This window comes from Squalius cephalus, assembly GCF_949319135.1.
Source record: "Squalius cephalus genome assembly, chromosome: 7".
In the NCBI taxonomy this organism is placed as follows: Eukaryota; Metazoa; Chordata; class Actinopteri; order Cypriniformes; family Leuciscidae; genus Squalius; species Squalius cephalus.
Window position 1 is genome coordinate 26,776,151 of NC_137128.1, and position 19,405 is coordinate 26,795,555.

Genomic DNA, 19,405 nt, shown 5'->3' on the forward strand with positions numbered 1-19,405 from the left:
TATGTATTTTTGTGTACACCTCATAATTATATAGGCCTAACAGTTATATTGTAAGCACATTCTTTATGAAATCACTGAAGGCATTAAATAAAAAGGACGAAAGTTCTATGCTTTATTTTTTAAATGTTACACTTATCAAGTCAAGAAATGATAAGTAAAAGAAATCTAAAAGTTCACTGTGGAAGGAAGCATCATTCACAGTTTACAAGTTGTTACAAATTACAAATTAGTAGTAAAAAAAACTGAGGAGGGCGGGGGAGGAAATGAACATTCTTGACCTCTGTAAAAACCCAATGTAGATTGAAGAGAAAGTTTTGGCACGGGCAAAAGAAAAACATAGCATGAGAATTCATGAAATCAATGCTGCAAATACAAATGTATCAGGTAAAAATGCTATCACACATGTGGTTTAAAGTTACTGTATCCATTCTCTCACAGTCCTCTGATGGGGCTCGGTCTTGATATTAAATTAAACAAATAAAATGCAAAGGAAAAAACCTGACTTCAGTGACATTTCATTCATTCTCCACTTTTTAAGTGTCTTGAATAATCACAAGAAGCCTATGAAAGTACATACATAAATGAAGTGAAGTGATTTTTTGGACTGCTGCACTGGAACAACTGTACAATTACAAAGATAGCTTATCTGATATTAACTGGAGTTTGCATTTAAAATAGCTGAATATCCCAATTTGGAGCAATGCTAAAGCAAACACATAGTACTAACGCAATTGTAAATACACTAACATTTACATTTAACCAAAGAGGTTTTCACACTTTCCCAATGCACAGTCAATATAGTTTCATGTTGTTGCTGATGGATGACAGAGTTAGATGTTGCTATTGTATAGGCTCAGTTTAATGCTTTAATCAGGTACAGTTTATCTCCCTGCTCACTGGTAAAAATGGGGGCCTTTTTGTAATGTTCCACCAAATCCTCAATGGAGCTGAACTTGCGCTGACCAATGCAGTACACTCCATCTTTTAGCTGCACCTTGAAATGCTTGTTCTTGTACACTGCCTTCAGAGAGATGGAGAAGTCGTTTGGCTGGAAAGTAAAAAATGAAATGTTTGTTCATAAAGCACAAACTAAATAAAAAAGTACTTAAATAAATAAATAAACATGCAAAAAGGCAAAATTCAATTTCAACCACCAGAAGCTGGTAATATATAAATTATATTAATTCTAAAAACAACATAGATGTTTGGACACAGTTTCAATTGAATTCAATTACCGTAGACTCGCTGTCTCTGATGAGGAAGTCACCATCCGCACCCCTCTGGTTCAAGACCATCTCAGCCTGGTGCCGTGTCAGTTTCCCATAGTACCATTGTTTTCCTCCAAACTTTCCGTCCATAGAGGGCTTAATGTCATAGTTTGAAGTAGGTGGTCCTGAATTCCCCAGTTCTTTGTGTGTTTTCTGTACAACTGTAACATAGTTCTTGGGCACTAAACCCACTTGCCCATTTTCTTTTTTACACTTCCACCATTCAGGGTCGTTCTCAGGTTTCTCCAACACATCCATAAGTTCATCCTTGTTGAAATTCAGCTCCTCGACATTGCCGGAGCTGAAATGATAAAGTGCCTGTACAGTCTGCAGAACCTGAGAGCCATTGTTATTGTGCCCCATTGATGCCAGTTTATCTTTGAGAGAGCTAGTGGAATCGTCCCTCATTGTCCTGTCCGCATCCTCTGTGACATAATTGGAGGGAAACCACCCAGAAAGGCCATTATAGGTTCCTCGCCACCAACCGTCGCTGCACTTCTCCGTGACGATGACTCTTGTGCCCTTCACCAAAGAGAGCTCGTCCTCCCGCTCCGCGGTGTAGTTGAACTTCACCAGTGCGGGCAGGTTGAGGTCATACAGTCGCTCATCGCTGTCATATTTCTCTGAGCTGGAGGGCAAATCTCGCACACAGCCTTTCTGCTTCACCTTCCCAATCCCTGCAGTCAAAGAAACTGTTAATATGAGCATATGGACAATGCTTTTTTTACTGTTTTTTGAAAAATGTGCTATTATGAAACTTAACTAGAATATTAGTATCTTACAATTACAAACTGACATTATTTATCTTTCTAATGTGCCACATATGATCACGTTTAAACAAGACTTTTTTCTTGTTTCAACACCTTGAAATTAAACCCGAAGCTCATAAAAGCAATAAAAATGTTCTACCATTCAAAAGTTTGAAGTTGGTGTTTTTAAAAAATATATCTTATGCTTACCGAGGCTTCATTAATTTGATCAGAAATACAGTAATACTGTGAAATATTATTACAATTTAAAATAACCATTTTCTATTTGAATATATGTTAAAATATCATTTATTTATTATCCTTCAGAAATCATTCTAATATGCTGATTTTTGCTGCTCAATAAACATTTTTTTATTATCATCCATGTTGTAACAAATGTATTGGTTATTTATTTATTACTTTTTTCAGGATTCTTTGATGAATAGAATTTTTTTTAAACAGAATTTTTTTGTGATATTATAAACGTCTTTAATGTTTATAAATTTAATGCATACTTGCAGAATAAAAGTATTAATTTCTTTTTAAAAAAAAATCTTACTGAGCCCAACATTTTTAATGGTAATTTAGTACATCAGAGTGAATATAGGTGAAGTCTGACAGTTACGCTTAATCCCAATTATCCATGTTATCCATCCATGTTAAATGGTTAAAATCATTACTAAATTCAAAACAGTTAAGCATTTGGGTTTCAAGTTGATGATCTCACACTAAGGGCCGTGACATAGTCACTGGCGGGAAAAACCATAAGGAAAATTACACAGAGGTACATTTGTTCATATAAACACATAAAAGTTTATTTGCAGAAAATCCGAAAATTTGTCCCACTTTTGCTTCACTGGTACAATAACAGTGTTACTGTTGCACAATCACAGACCAGCTGACAGCCAAGTGTTCCAGACTTCATATCTGCACATAATTAGACTAATTATGCTAATAATGTAAATATTGACAAACTGACATGTTTTTGACATGTGGCAGGTTTACCATCTCGCATAATCTGTTTTACATGACTACTAAATCAAATCAGGAAAATACACCCTGATCCCAAAAGAGAGAAATTCCAATTCAGTGATTTGGCAATGAAACATCAGTTTAACATACTCATTTCTGGGCCTGAATCCATGGAGTCTGTGTGTCTACACAAATGCTAAAATACACACCCAGCACTATCAACATCTCCTTCTCCTTTCAGAAAAATGTGGATCATAATATAGATGGGAAATGACACAGAATGACACAGAAGTTTATGTTTTTCAAGGAAATGATACTTTTTCACCAAGGATGCATTAAATTAAATTAACATATTCAGCTGAAGTTTCATCTGCTTTCTGCAGCGCTTCCCAAATGTATTCCCATAGGCTTTTTATGGCATTTCTCACAGGCCTTGCAATCGAATTGTTCCCACAACAGCACACCTTATTTATTTATTAAGTTTCAGATTCCACTTTATCTGTGAAACTCTGCCTTAAGGCCAGCAGCTTCCCAGAGGCTTCTCTTCTTCACTGTTGCTGATGAAACTGATATTTGACATGTACTTTTCAATGAAGCTGCCAGCTGAGCACCAGTGAGGGGGGCTGTTTCTCAAACTAGAGACTCTGATGTACTTCTCATCTTGTTGTGCAGCAGGGCTGTCCACTTCTCTTTGTACTGGTTGGATCCAGTTTGCTCTCTTCTTTCAAGAGGAAAAGTCTTCAGAAGAACAAGAGGCTGATAAGTTTCTATAGAAATGTGTTTTCTTTTTTCCCATTGTTGAAACCAAAATTGGACTTCAAAAATGTGACTGTCCTTAAAGGGATAGTTCACCCCAAAATGAAAATTCTGTCATTTATTACTCACCCTTATCGCTCAAAACAAACCCATAAGACATGCGTGTTCAAACAACAAAGTCTGCTCCTGCGTTAACACAACACGCATGCGTCGTTGTGCTCTCGTGAACTAGCGTTGGAGGTTAATAGCCTACTTTGTAAATAATGTGGTAAATTATGTTTTGTTTTTTTGCCAAGACATAGCACTTCTTAAATTTGAGGTTAAACCACCGTACTTTTATGATGTCTTATACCTTTCTGGGGCTTGAAAGTGGTAGTTGCGTAGCTGTCAATGGAGGGACAGAAAGCTCTCAGATTCCATTAAAAAGATCTTCATTTGTGTTCCGAAGATGAACTAAAGTCTTATGTGTTTTGAACGACATGAGGGCGAGTAATTAATGACAGAATTGTCATTTTTGGGCGAACTAACCCTTTAATACTACAGCAACTAAAGACATTGTATTTTACACACATTGTAGCACAATCATTTTCAACTGTGCTAATAATAAGAAAGTTATCTTGAGTGCCAGTAAAATGATATATGAATACATTTTAAATTCTATTTAAAATAAAATAAAAAATACATTCAAATTTATAAATGTAGCTATAGGGTACATTTTAAATTCTATTTTACATGTTTTTTGAAAAACTTGAAAAAAAAAATACTACTGTTAATTCAAACAGTCAAAATAATTAGATAAATTAAATGGCACTTTGGATAACAGACGTATAATTTCTTTTTTTCTTTTTTACATTTAAAATTGTCATAATGATCCCAAACTTTTAAATAGGCTTTTAGCTGAAACATATTGGTGGTGTATGTAAATGGCATTTTTTTTTTTGTTTTTTTTTTAATGTAAATGGCATTTAATGTAAACAACACAAATTATCTTCAGATGCAATTCTTTACTATAGACTCAATCATCAGCTTTTAATAAAAGATCTATTATTCACTAAGAAGATCCGTTCATGGGAGTTATAAACTTATTGGAATGTCCAAAAAAAAATGGCTAAACAAAAATATGTCCCCTCCAAATGAAAAGGAAATCGAATTTTTGCCCATCCATGAACATCAACAGGAAGAAAAAAACGGAAGAGTGATAGAAGAGCTTCCTGTAAAATAAACACAAGAACAAAAAAAAGGGCAGAGTGTTGTAATGTAGGCTAAAACAGCCTTGTGATCCAGTTAACTCATTCATATGTGTGGAATTACAGAGCTCATCTGCTCCATCAAAATCAAACTTTCCAAACTCATCCGTAACAGTCGCTGTATTCCAAATAACCATGGAAACATAAAGTCACAGGCATAAAATTGGAGGGAAACAAGTTGTCAGTGATAAACCACTATCATGATCAATGTAATGCAACCATTTTGAGAAGTAAAACCATCATGCGGATGTGTGGAAAAGCCAATAAAGTTGAAATTTTATTTCAATGGAAATTCCAGGCAACAGCAATGAAAGCATTACTGTCTTTATGACGTGACTCAAGGATGGAGCTTGAGGCACTGTGTCCTGTCTGCTTTTGTTTCATTTCCTCTGACAGCCAGAATAACGGCAGCTCAGCTTTCCAGTCAATTTCCCAGTTTTCCACATGCGGGAAAACATTCAAAAGCAGAGATAAGGCAGAATTCTTCCTAAAGTAAAAACTTTGGCATCACAGTATATATTAAAACATAATTGAGACTGTCATAAAGTTCAATTCTTCAGAGTTCAACCCAAAAGCTGAACAGAGATTTAATGTATATAGGGTTTGTAACAATACGTCTGACAAAGTTTGCATGTGGCTTTTTTGTGCAATTTCATAATTTTCCCCATGAAACACAACTGAACATCTTGAATTGACCTAATTTTTCTGTCATCTGCCCTCAACATTGAATGAGATCTCTTTCTCAGCTCAGGTTTTTGATAAAGCTGAGTGTGATTATCAATGTAACGTGACCCGTGGCAAGCTGCTTTCTCATATCCACGACAAGAACCGAGCGAACGCAGCCAAATCACCCTGCCTTTGTTTCTGTTCGGGCTGAGCTCACTTCACTAATGACATCATAAGACAAATAGCCTCTTCACAAACAGATGTGGCGTCCAAGAACTGTCAGCAAAGGTAGCGCCGTTAATTCTCAGAGTGGCGCAATACACGCATCCATACTAATATAAACCCGTGATGAACTTTAGCATGTGTTTCTGTTCACTTTTGACCTCACAGCTGCTCTGTCCTTTTCGTTCTCATTTCAATCGACAATATATTTTGTTTTGTGGCTAATTTTCCGCAACAGATTTTTCAATGCAAAATTACACAAATAACACTTGAGACATTTTCTCTTTGTGCAGGAATCGGTCACGCCTCCGTTTGGTACAATAGGCTCTCTGAACTTCCACGGCATACTAATGCACAGAGAGAGAAAGAGAGGCAGACACAGAGAGCAAGAAAGAGAGCTGGCAGGAGGCCATCAGAGAAGCCTGACGTTTTTTCCCTCTTCTCCCGAACTTTCCCGAAAAGTCCGGCTATTCAAAAGTGAGCAAATAAAACAAGTGCAAAAAAAGAGAAAAGCAAATAAGGAGTCTCATTTGTTGAAGTGTTCTGTCCCGTCGCTACTGTTCTTTTGTCCCGCAAGATGCGCTTGCTTCACTCTGCCAAGTCACGACACCCCACTGTCTTGTCCACTGTAATGCGGGGAATAAAACACTGAAATGCTGAATGTGTTACAAAGGGGAAGAAGAACGTAATGAGAGAGAAAGAAACCCAGAGTCAAAGGCCTCAATTATTCATTGCCTCACATCCTTCTGTTTTCCTGCACTAGAAATCTGCGTTGAATTAGACAGCTTCCGGCCGCCTTCACAGAGCAGCTCAAGTTGACAGTAGAGGAGGTTGAGGGGGCCTGCATGGGTTTCTGCTTTGATTTTTGTTTTTTAAGACTGTCCAAGCTACCCTGAAGAGCCTGCTGCTATTTCCTCCCTCTCTTATGGCCAATTTTATAGAAAAAAGAAAGTATTTGAAGTACCTGGGTGTAGCCTAACTGCCCTTTAAAATGTATGTCAATGAGCTTGCAGTTGTGCGTATAACATTATATGAGTGAGTCATCTAGGTTTACAACCAAGAGCACAAACCAAAAACCAAAATGTCATTAAGCACTAAACTCCCAATAATTTTTTTAAATCTTAATAAAAAAAGAAGAGAAACACATTCAAAATAATCACAAACTGAACAATATTTCTGAAGAGTCTTTGAAACCCTTATCAGCCCACTTTCAGCTGATCTTTACCCACAAAGAAGGCAAGACAAACACAAGGACAGTTACACAGGGCTGACAACATAAGTATATAACTTAAAAATCACATCAAGTATGAAGAAACTCGCAGAAATTGTTCTTTCTTCTGAGATTAAGTTAATTTGTCAACAGTACATGCAGGACAATGGCAACAACTTTGTTAAGCAAAAGTGGAAAAGATTATAAATATGTACTCACGAAAGAAGTGTTTAAAAAGGTTAGCCATATCCATTCCCAGCTCTGTGAGCAGCCCCCCTTCCTCACACACTACCGCTCTCTCTTTCTCTCTCTCTGTAACAGAGCAGCAGCTATTCCATGAGAACTTCCTGAAAGTCCAGAGTTATTGACAGAGGACTCTCCACCCCACACACATGACTGTCCTTAACCAATGGCTGTCAAGAGGTCCTTTCTGTGGACTCTAGTGGCTGGATGGACCTCAAACACTTACAGGGTCTTCTGCGGAAACTAACATGACAACACTGTAAAACATTTCCACCTATTTCAACTTAAAAACTTAAGTCCAGTTGCTGCATTACTTTTTTAAGTATAATCAAATTGTCTGTATAATCATTTAATCTTAAATTATATTAAGATGGTTAAATTGCATTGAATCTCGTATAACTTGCAATTGCTTAAATTATTTTGATGAGTTAAAGTAATGTTGTCATGACTTTTTGATCATATCATTTTTTTATTTTTTTTTTACAGCGTATAATTAGTTTACGGACAGAGTGCATGCTCTGGTGAGCCACAAAACACGCAGCAATTATATTCTAATTTTTTGTATGCATGCATATAAACACACACACACACACACACACACACACACACACACACACACACACACACACACACACACACACACACACACACACACACACACACACAATTGCTTTTGCTTCTCTATTGTAAGGTGCTTTGGATAAAAGTGGCTACTAAATGCATAAATGTAACTGAAATAAAGATTGATACATATTCTATATTTACAGATTTAGCAGACTTATAGTGCATTCAAGGTATAACTCAGTACAGAAACTAATATTTACATGCATCTTTACACAGCTAAGTTAAGTTAAGTCAAGGCTGCTCTGTGGCTGCTTAAAATTCTGTGTAAAGATGCAATGCAGCATAAAAGCCAGACTAAATTATGCCTGCTCTGACCCACCTCAGTCCCTTGTATGACAGTTTGCTGTTAAAATTGTTGTGTAAATGCCTTTATGCCACATCTGAGCAGCATTAAACAGTCTGTGTAAAGACACCTAATTGCCACTTCAGAAGCGCTTCTTTGCCACCTTTGCAGTGTACATTTGGCATAATTAAAACTATTAAAACATTTTTGTTCATTGAAATGTGCACTCATCACCACCACTATATAGAACACACACACACACACACACACACACACACACACACACACACACACACACACACACACACACACACACACACACACACACACACACACACACACACACATTACACACACACACACACACACACACACACACACACACACACACACACACACACACACACACACACACACACACACACACACACACACACACAAAGTGGAAATAAAAGAAATACATAAAACTTAAATAGTAATATTAAAAAAAACAATAATGAGAAAAGCACACAAATGAATTATCAAATTAAATGTATATACATTTATACTATATTATATAGCCTATATTTATATATATATATGCTGACTGTTGTATACCTTTGTGTAACGCTTTTTACAATACACATTCCAAATCAGCCTTACAGAAAATAGAAAAGGGTTTTTTAATGTAGGCCTATTAATTTTGTTGACATTTTGTATGATAAACAGTTGTATTGTGATGATATTGTGTTAGGTGGTCAACACTGTTGTTCAAAATCTAGTTCATGAAGCAAAACCAGTTGAGTTCTACTGATCTATATAGATTGGTGAGTGAATCTAAGGCTTTACATGGGCTGTACTTCAGTTTATTGACCTAATGTGGGTTTTCATGGGTTATTCAGTCCCCTCAGTGGTTCAATAATGTGTGTACTGTGAGTAAACTACACTGAACATGAACAAGTTCTCACAACTCTCTCAACTCTTCGGCTGTACGAGAGCTGTCATCTGTTTACAAACCTGCAGAGCTATTGTGAAAGAGAGGCTGTCAAATGCACCTCTGGAGCACCTGGTCCAGTGGACAGAGCTGTAATTTAAGGGAATGAGGTCACAGTTATGGAGCCGAATTGCTTCCTGAGGGGTGTGAGAAGGTTCAGTGACTGAAAAAAGGAACAGGCACAGCATGCTATAAGCAGCATCCATAATATGAAAAACAGACATAAAGAGGTAGAGATCCAGATAGAGAGCGAGAGAGTAAATAAAGATTCAAGATAACTCTCGCCAAATATGGAAACCCATTTCTAACATTTAATAAAATAAATTTGGTAAATCATGATTATGACATAAAAATTATGAGATAAAGCCCATATTGTAGACTACATCTATTCAATAGTACCCTATGTAAAGTTCGTCATCAACCTATTTTTATCGTAATAACTTCTGGAGAAAATGGGTTCTATCAAATGGGTTCTACCTAATGGGTTCTTCCAAATGGGTTCTATCAAATAGATTCTGTAATGGGTTCTTTCAAATGGGTTCCATCAAATGTGTTATATCAAATGGGTTCCATCAAATGGGTTCCATCAAATGGGTTCCATCAAATGTGTTCCATCAGATGGGTTCCATCAAATGTGTTCTATCAAATGGGTTCCATCAAATGTGTTCTATCAAATGTGTTCTATCAAATGGGTTCTATCAAATGGGTTCCATCAAATGGGTTCCATCAAATGTGTTCTATCAAATGTGTTCTATCAAATGGGTTCCATCAAATGTGTTCTATCAAATGGGTTCTTTCAAATAGATTCTGTAATGGGTTCTATCAAATGGGTTCCATCAAATGGGTTCTGTAATGGGCTCTTTCAAATGTGTTCTATCAAATGTGTTCTATCAAATGGGTTCCATCAAATGGGTTCCATCAAATGTGTTCTATCAAATGGGTTCCATCAAATGGGTTCCATCAAATGTGTTCTATCAAATGGGTTCTATCAAATGGGTTCCATCAAATGGGTTCCATCAAATGGGTTCTATCAAATGGGTTCCATCAAATGGGTTCCATCAAATGTGTTATATCAAATGTGTTCTATCAAATGGGTTCTTTCAAATGGGTTCTATCAAATGGGTTCTATCAAATGTTTCTATCAAATGTGTTCTATCAAATGGGTTTTATAATGAGTTCTTTCGAATGTGTTTTATTAAATGTGTTCTATCCAATGGGTTCGATAATGGGTTCTATGGGTTCTTTAAAATGGATTCTATCAAATGGGTTCTTTCACATGGAGTATACTTTGAAAGGCTACACATCTTGAAATGCTAAGTATACTTTAAATTGAGATAAAAGTTGTAATTCTGAAATAAAAAATAAAAATAATTAGATAAAATTAATTCTGAGATAAATATGAGGTATATTATATATGCAACATTATTTTTTATGCAATAATTGTTGTAATTATGACAGTATAGTATCATAATTTTACTCACAAATTATTTATCTCATAATTTCAATTTTTTGTCTTAATTTTGACTATTTGTCATAATTGTGTCTGTCATAGTTTTGACTTATAATTATTACTTGTAAGTCGTAATTATGATTTCATGATTAGACAATGATGAGATGTGTTGAACATGCAGCATTGGAAAATAAACCTCACTTTCACTTTGTTTTTCATTGCAGCTTGAAAGGAAGGATAACAGAGCCCACATAAAAGCACAAACACTTCAGTGCTTGTGACTCATCCAAAACCTACAAATGCAGGCCAGCTGTTTACTACAGGATTCGCCTGCAGCTGCCCTGCACTGGAAACGAGAGCCAACATGCTGAGCTTCATTTCATGGATTTCATGCAACAGACAAATAAATAACGGAATAACAAATAAACAGCCAAGCATTCCAAAACATTTGTTAAATATACATCCTTTATTTTAAAACCAAAAACACAGGCTAAGTGACAAAATACAATACCTTTTAAGCTCTCTTGCCATGATGGTCCATAATAGCTCTTTTCTAATGTTAACCAAAAACATAACCTTTTAAGTGCACCTATTATGTTTTTTTGGAATATTACCTTTCTTGCAGTGTGTAATATAGCTGTCTGTGAATGTAAACAGTCTGCAAAAAAGTCGAAAGTGCACAATATAAATGTTGTCTTTTAAAAGAAAGAATCAACTCTAAACGAGTCGTCAGGAATTTGAATCCCACTGTGTTACGGCTACACGTTGTCTGCCCGCCCTCAAACACTGTAGATTTGTCGTATGATTAACATCATCTCAAGAAGACTGTCATATCCGCTGTGAAAGTACATTTGTTTTATTTTCACTTCTATTTTCACTTCCAAATGATGACGCTGCAAAGAATCAGTGGTTAAAATAATTTGCTCGTATTGATATGGTAAAATCGACACCATATTGTCTTTACAATGTGTACAATCGCTGAGGTTTAGGAAGCCTCCGGAGATGAAATTCAGTTATGGTAATGGGAGTTTTGTTTCCCACAGGCGCTGTAAGCAGTAGACCAATCATAACAGACTGGGCCGCCTGGCCAATCAGAGCAGAGTAGCTCACAGAAAATAGGGATTTAGAGAGACTGAATCTACGGACTAGTCTTTTGAGAATCATTGAAAAATGTGGTGATGTGCAATGTATATTATGAGAAAATGTAAGTTTTTTTTTTATTTATTTTTTACCTTTGATGCATGCAAACCTGTTGTAGGAGACCTCCAAAACAAAATTAGGAACCTTTAACCTCTCACGCAGACAGACATTTGATGATCGGCATAAAGCCTGGTCCAGTCTGCTGCTTATTTTATCCAGGAACTGCATAGAGAGGATGAGACTGCCGGACCAATATTAAAAGCAACCAATCACAGTTTGTTTGTGCCAGTTCGTAGCCGGTTCATCTGATAATGCTGATATAGCAATAAAAGAAAAAAAAAAGTTTTTTCTTTTTTCCTTTTTTGCAGAAAAAAAAGTGCAGAGTCAGTCTGTGATCAGAAAACATTGATAAAATTGTGTACAAATGATAAATAGACATAATTTACGAATTATGCACATGAAGTCAGGGCTGCTGCAATATATGTCTTAGGCTCCACCTCAGTAACAACAAATATTCTCATTTAAGGGCTGGGTCATTGCATCACTTCAACTTCTGACACCAGTGAGGGAGAGCAATCTTAAGAGTTAAAAGTTTCTATTACCAACTATCAGAAAAAACAGGAACATCTAATCAATGTGGTTGGCCAAGTATAAACCAAACAATGTGTGCACTTTCTCAAACACTGAGGCCTCCTTCCTCACAACACTGAACTTCCGTTTTCAGAAGCAGTGTTAGACACGTCTCACAGAGCGGGTGACATCCATAGAGACATGAGTTTATGGGACAAAACAGACCGAAATGAGTTCAGGAACGTGAGAGTTTGGGGATATCCAAAGCTATAAAGACAAAACTGCCTGTATGAGATATATGACATGTGAGACTTCACAGCAAAACCCTCTCACTTCAGGTTTACACATCCTGTTTTAGTTCTCCCTTCCTCTGCGGATCATAAAGTTGCATATTCAGATTATTTTCAGGAGACCCACAAATCATCTGGTACGTCTGGAGCCTGGAAAGACCTTGATTTGAGAAGATTTTTTTTGTATTTCTAGCAAAGCTATTTTACTTTATTCATTTAATTTAATTTTTTTTTTTTTTTTTTTTTTTTAGCTTTAATGTATACCATAAGATAGTACAGGTAGTGCTAATGATTATTGTTTTGCTAAGTTCAAACACATTATAGGCTCTTTTAGATAGCCTATGTTCTGATGAACATTTTTTCAAGCTCTGTGTTTTTTTTTTAGAATCGGGCAACTCTTAAGAATTAAAAATCCATCTGAGTGGTGTTGTGAGAAGAAGTCCACAGAGCAAGCGACCACATCTGCAACTTATGAGACCTCTGAGCAATCCCTTTGGACAATCAGAGAGCTCAACTCCAGCACACGCTCAGGTTTCATTGAGCCATTCTTTGAAGCAGCAGTGAGAACACCGATTGTCATAGATCCTTGATCCAGACTTGTTTATTTCTCAGGGGAGGCAATAAATGCTTGCACATGATGTTATGGGATAAAATTTAGCTCTGTGTTGAAGATAACAGTAAAGCTACAAATCTAAGCCTACAAATTTCAATGTGCTGACATTATTTTAATGTGTTTGCTATGACAATATGAGTGCACACTGAGATGATGTCATATGTCCACAGATAAAATGACATAATAAATGTGTTTGACATACTTTGTACTGCCATTATGTATTGGCTTCAATAAATGAAACCTTTTAAAATTGAAACTTCATCAATAAAATGTAATTAAATGAAAATACATTTTATTTATTACATTTTTTATGTATGCATTTTATCATTTTGGAATCTATTAAAATATAAATTCACCACTTTCATCCGGTTTTTAATGTAATTATTCCGTCCATTCCTCCCACCTTGTGGACACTGTGGAAAATAAAACGTTCAAAACATGGACAAACAGTTTTTGTGTTTTCTTTTTACAGCTTAGCGAAAAGTGTTAGATTATCATAAAAGGCACACTGAAATCAATACATGCTTTTATTAAAGAGAAAACAAATCATTGAAAATATTTTAGTTTGAAACAGTACAATGTTTGCTCTTATTTTTAAAGACACAATAAGGACATTCTCAGATTTGAGTGACGTACTCTTGTTTCTGGAAAAAAAAGTTGTAAATGACATGATTATTATATGAACAATGTTTGCATATATCATGCATTGGCTTTTTCATCCGCAGAAAATTTGTGTTTTCAACCCAGGCACGGTGCCTTTGTGATGTTACATGATCTGCTGCAGAGACAATGCAAACATTTGGCTTTAACCTCAAATATGAGAATTCTAACTCCTTGCCAAAACATATAGCCTAACAGTTTTTCCCAATGGTTTACACACCAAAATTGGAACTTAAAATGCATTCACCAAAACCTGAATGCACCAAATCCCTAAATCGTGTCTGCAAAATTGCAGAGTTGCAAAAGTTCAGAGGGGGGTGGACCAGAGCAGCCTAAGTATGTTGTGATCTGGGACAACATGCATTTCCACCAGACTGCTCTGGTCTTCAACTGGCCACCCACGGTTCTGTTATAACATATTCCTCATTCCTAAACCTAGAGTTGTTTTTTTAATTTATTTTTTATGGCATGATGATGGAAAATGTACGACTGCCTCATATGCATGCCTCCTCTCAAGAGAATGCATGTGGTGAGGTTGTTGCGAAGGCTTTTGGCAGCTGGATCCATCACTCCAGAATTTTCATTCCCAAGTTTAGCCAGAAACATCGCTTGAAGATAAGGTACTTTGACCAGACCAAAATGGGAGACAGGATGCAGCCTTATTTCTTTTTTCTTACATTTTTGCATGTTGTGTGTGTGTGTGTGTGTGTGTGTGTGTGTGTGTGTGTGTGTGTGTGTGTGTGTGTGTGTGTATGTGTGTGTGTGTGTGTTTAAAGTTTTGAAAAAATGAGCCACTTTCATTTTTAACTTTTGTACAGAAAACCCTTTATCTTACTGTTTTATACAGTTTTCTCCAGGGTATGAAAAGGGTTACAAAAAGTGTTCAAAAATACTTTAGAAATACTGTTAAAGTAAATTGTTTTGTACTGTATTGCATTTGTGTGTTTTTACGTATATTTGAGTAGGTATATTACTGTAACAATCCTTCCATTATGGGATTTCATAAGTGTTTTCTGTTGAGCACATCAGTGTGTTGTTGGTTGGTAGACAAATCTCTTATATGATGTGTGTGTGTGTGTGTGTCTGGTATTCCCATACATTATGGGGACCAACTGTCCTCACATATTAATACCAGTAAATTCTGACCTGATAGGGACATTTTTTTTGGTCCCCATGAGGAAAACAGCTTATAAATCGTATTTGTTTGGAAAATCTAAAAATGCAGAATGTTTTCTGTGATGGGTAGGTTTAGGGGACAGAATAGACTTGTACAGTATAATTATTATAATTTTTTAAAAACATTTTGGAAGGGGACAAAACTGTTGAATGCAGTTAGCTTTTGCTAGATATTTGTAGAGTTTTGCATTTTGTGTTTGTGGTTTTGTGTAGAGTTTTGGGAAAATGTGCCAAAGATTCAGGAAACATGTGTAAATAATTGGGAAAATTTGTATTAATACATTGGGGGAAACTTTTGAGATCTGAGTAGCACTCTAGAGTGAATAAGTGCATGACTCCAGCAGTGTTTCATTATTCCTCCTTAAACTGGAAATTATGACATCCTATGCCATGAGAAAAGCTCTGGCAGACACCAGCCTGAATCACTGTTGCCAAAACAGATTTGATTCACTCACTTTTAGGCTGTGCCAAAAAGTGTTGCTCCACTTCTCAGGGTCAAACGAGCACTATATACCAACAGGGGGCACTCTTGACCAAGTCAACATGGAAAATAGTGCATATGAAAGTATCCCATGTTCTCAATGCAGCTCCTTTGCACAGACATTTATTTGGATGCACATAACCAAATATGTTTGACATGATAATTACTTCATAATGGGCAATACAAATCAACAACCTCTTTGAGCTTCACATAATACAGCAGTCAAAGACAACTTCACAATGGCACTTTATCAATAGACATAAACTTCACATGGATTTTTTTTCTCAAACATTCACGATAACCTCAACCACAGGTGGGAAGCATGTGGCCTGAAAAATCAAACTCCACAAAAATATTTATAAAACAATAATTTTGTAATTGTTTCACTTTATCGGTGAATCAAGGATCTCTTCGTACTCCTGTCTTTTGCTCTTGCCCACCCAGTAAAGCTTTACGGCCGTCAGCACGACAACACTGATGATGATGATGACGCCCCCGATGATGTCATACACTGAAGGAACCATGTGGAGCACAATCAGCTGCAGAAGCATTGCCACAACAATTTCCATATGCTGCACGGTGCTAACCAGTGCGGGATGGAACTTGTTGAGGGCGTAATATACCCCCAGGAATGCCACGGTGGAGCAGACGCAGATGCCAATTAGATACCCCCACGTCTCTCCGTCCAGTGGAATGATGGGCTCCTGCAGGATGAACATAGTTGACACTCCCCACACCGTTCCGGTCCAGCCGAAAGTGAAAAGCGCTGTCCACATGCTCACCTTCTCTTTGATGGCACGATATATGATCATGGACAAGGCCGCCATTAAGCCTGCCATCACCGTCATGGTGTAGCCGAAAGCCTCCTTCCAGAAACCCAGAGATCTGTGCTCACCTAAGATGTTGGGAATCATGACCAAGCAGAGGCCGAAGACGCTACTGACAACCGTCACCACATCTGTCATGCCTAGTCGCTCATCGATGAGTAAAAACGCCAGCATGGCGCTGAAGACCGTCGTGGTGGCCCTCCACATGATGGTGCCGTTGCTGGGCGGCACGATGGCAAATGAGGTATACGCACACGTGATGGAGATGACATTGCACACACCATAGAAGAAAAGACGCAGTCTGTAACCTTCGGGCCCGAAGGGTGGCTCCTGGTAGTAAAACACCACCGCAATGGACAAAACCTGGATGACCGAGCGGATGAAGAGAAGCTCCAGCGACGGCACCCTAGAGCGGTCGGCAGCCAGGCGTGTGATGAGAGCCACACAGCCGTGGGCCAGAGCCGCCCCAAACAGAGCGGCCCATGTCATTCGTGAAGCGAACACGGAGGCCTCCCCGAAGCTCTGCAGCTGACCTCCGACGCCTTTGTCTTTTTGGTCTCCTGGCAGTTTGGACCGACTGTCAAGAGCACCGAAAAAAGTCCTGCCCGACTTGCTGTCAGTAAGGTTCTTTCTGTCTGAGGTCTCTTCGACAAATGAGCCAAAGTCTTCAAAAGATGGAGCGTCATCATAGCCCTCGTCTCCAGGCTGGGGGAAATGAGTGGCATATTTGACCGTCACTGTGTTCGGGTGGATTTTGACTCGCTTCTTCGAACCAAGCAGATGCTTTGTTGGTGAATCCTCCATTTTCTTACAATACCAGCTGTCGTGTAGCTCCTGAATGTAAAGAGAAAGAATTGTATGCAAACTAAAGACAAGATGTAGCTCAATATCTCAAGCAATGTATTATCTATAACTTTGCGACCGCATGAAACCTAAGGCAAACTCTTTCTTTACATAAACTGAGATTAGCATATGATATGCTTTTTAATTTTACATGCAGATAAAATATTATTGCATATAATTAAATATAAATAATATTGTGAGATATTAATACAATTTAAAACAACTTTTTTCTATTTTAATATATTTTAAAATATAATTTATTCCTGTGACGGCAAAGCTGTATTTTCAGCATCATTACTCCAGTCTTCAGTGTCCCATGATCATTCAAAAATCATTCTAATGTACCCATTTGGTGCCTATAAGAAACATTTCTTATTATTATCAGTGTTGAAAACAGTTATACTTTGATTTTGTACGGTAATTTTTGTACATTGCCGTTTTGCTTTTCATTTCTGCTGTTGCATAATTGTTTTAGACTTGTTACATTTTTGTTGTCAATTCTTTAAGGTATGCATCCAGAAATAAACCTGAGAAATATTCCCTAGAGTAAAAAGTGTGACAACAAGCCCCGTTACAACTTAAGCTATTTTGAGGACATGATCAATAATGACGCCTGCTTCAATGATGTCACATGACGCAGAAAGCAGCGGATGAAGCTGTCGAATGTGAGTGACATTTAGCAGAGAGGAATCGATTGAACTCCTGATACTGATTTTATGAATGGAGCTGAAGGGACGCTGTGTCTAGTAGGCTACTACACTGTATGTATTCACGCTTCTCATGTAATTCATTCGGTAGCCTACCTAACATACATGCTGACTTACCTTTAATACCTAAAATTCCTTTTATATAAATCAATGTGACCATTTATAAGCAGGTGTGTCGGATATCTCTATTTAAAACCACCTGCGCAATGTCAAAGAAAAACGGCGAAATCTTACCTGTCCTCTCAGATGCCTCTCGCAATTGAAGATCCGCGAATTAACGTATCAAATCCAGCGATCATTGTTGTGTTTTTGAGGCAATATGTTTATTTCCCCCCATGTCTTTTCGTATGGAAACGTTTATAGATTTGTCTAAATGAATAACAGCAGGGCACCCCGCCTCCAGTCAGCTCGCAGTAGGTCTCACAGTGGCTTGTTTCTGGATTCTGAGATCTCAGTCGAGCTGCATGCATGGAATATGATGAGGAGCATTTGCCCTAAGCGTGCGTCATCATTCAGGAGGAGCGTGTCATTGACGCAGTACAACTTCACCTAATAGCATTTGAATCACTCTATCACTCTTGATAAGCCTACGACACGAATATCATATAGGCTGCATTAACAGAAATGAATAAATGCAGAAAATGTATAAATTAACTTCAGCGCAAGGTGAGTAAAAGTGTGACTGGTCAAAATGTAAAACTGTGGCTGGTGCGTGCCGTGAGTCAATATCGGTTATATAGGCCTATCAACACGTTTTAAAACTGTATGGCTTTATAGCCTTCATTTTATATTGAAGGTTTTATATTTTAACCCGTTAAACAGGTCAATAGCCAAATTAGTGGATTTGTCCAAAAACTCATCTATTCCGTGAGCACTTAACCACATCATAAAAAAAATCTATATTTCACTTTCCTTTAATTCTTCCATATTCTTGCGTATAGCCTACTACTCTAAGCAATATCTGAAACTTCATATTTTGAGCTCTGTTTATTTGACTCTTTATGATGAATCGCTTGCTGTAGGCCTCAGTTGTAAGTCGCTTGGATAAAAGCGTCTGCGAAATGAATAAATGTAAATGTAAACCAGGGTTCGCAATCTCGGTCCTGGAGGGCCGCTGTCCTGCAGAGTTTAGCTCCAACCAGCTCCAACACACCTGTTTGAAAGTGTCTAGTATGCCTAGTGAGACCTTGATTAGCTGGTTCAGGTGTGTTTAATTGGGGTTGGAGCTAAACTCTGCAGGACAGCGGCCCTCCAGGACCGAGATTGGTGAACCCTGATGTAAACTCATCAAGCGTATAGTTTTCAATGTTTATTTCGGAAGAGTCCCATAGTGGGTTCATTTATTTGTGAATTATTAATTCAATTTACAAACCTGATTTTTTTAGAGGTAGCCTAAGCAAAGATCACACTGAGTACGATTGACCAAAACCTCCAT

At 37.4% G+C, this 19,405-nt stretch overlaps 2 protein-coding genes across 2 annotated transcripts; both read right to left on the reverse strand.

Annotated features, from left to right (window-relative positions):
* Nucleotides 1-89: 89 nt before the first annotated feature.
* nck1a (NCK adaptor protein 1a) lies at nucleotides 90-7,420 on the reverse strand. Its single transcript, XM_079875923.1, has 3 exons — nucleotides 7,310-7,420; nucleotides 1,236-1,945; nucleotides 90-1,048 (listed from the first exon to the last, which is right to left on the reverse strand). Exons 1-3 carry the CDS (start codon nucleotides 7,341-7,343, stop codon nucleotides 854-856), a joined length of 939 nt encoding a protein of 312 aa, XP_079732049.1. The 5' UTR covers nucleotides 7,344-7,420; the 3' UTR covers nucleotides 90-853.
* Nucleotides 7,421-15,258: 7,838 nt separating this feature from the next.
* Nucleotides 15,259-18,494, reverse strand: slc35g2a (solute carrier family 35 member G2a). Its single transcript, XM_079875500.1, has 2 exons — nucleotides 18,205-18,494; nucleotides 15,259-17,254 (listed from the first exon to the last, which is right to left on the reverse strand). The coding sequence occupies exon 2, from the start codon at nucleotides 17,222-17,224 to the stop codon at nucleotides 15,977-15,979; it is 1,248 nt and encodes a 415-aa protein (XP_079731626.1). The 5' UTR covers nucleotides 17,225-17,254; nucleotides 18,205-18,494; the 3' UTR covers nucleotides 15,259-15,976.
* Nucleotides 18,495-19,405: the final 911 nt, after the last annotated feature.

Coding starts and splice junctions, on each gene's coding strand:
- slc35g2a (XM_079875500.1), bottom strand. CDS start 17,224: ATGGAGGATTCACCAACAAAGCATCTGCTTGGTTCGAAGAAGCGAGTC.
- nck1a (XM_079875923.1), bottom strand. CDS start 7,343: ATGGATATGGCTAACCTTTTTAAACACTTCTTTC. Junction 1,946..7,309: donor CCTTTTTAAACACTTCTTTC/GTGAGTACATAT, acceptor CTTTGACTGCAG/GGATTGGGAAGGTGAAGCAG. Junction 1,049..1,235: donor TCAGAGACAGCGAGTCTACG/GTAATTGAATTC, acceptor TTTACTTTCCAG/CCAAACGACTTCTCCATCTC.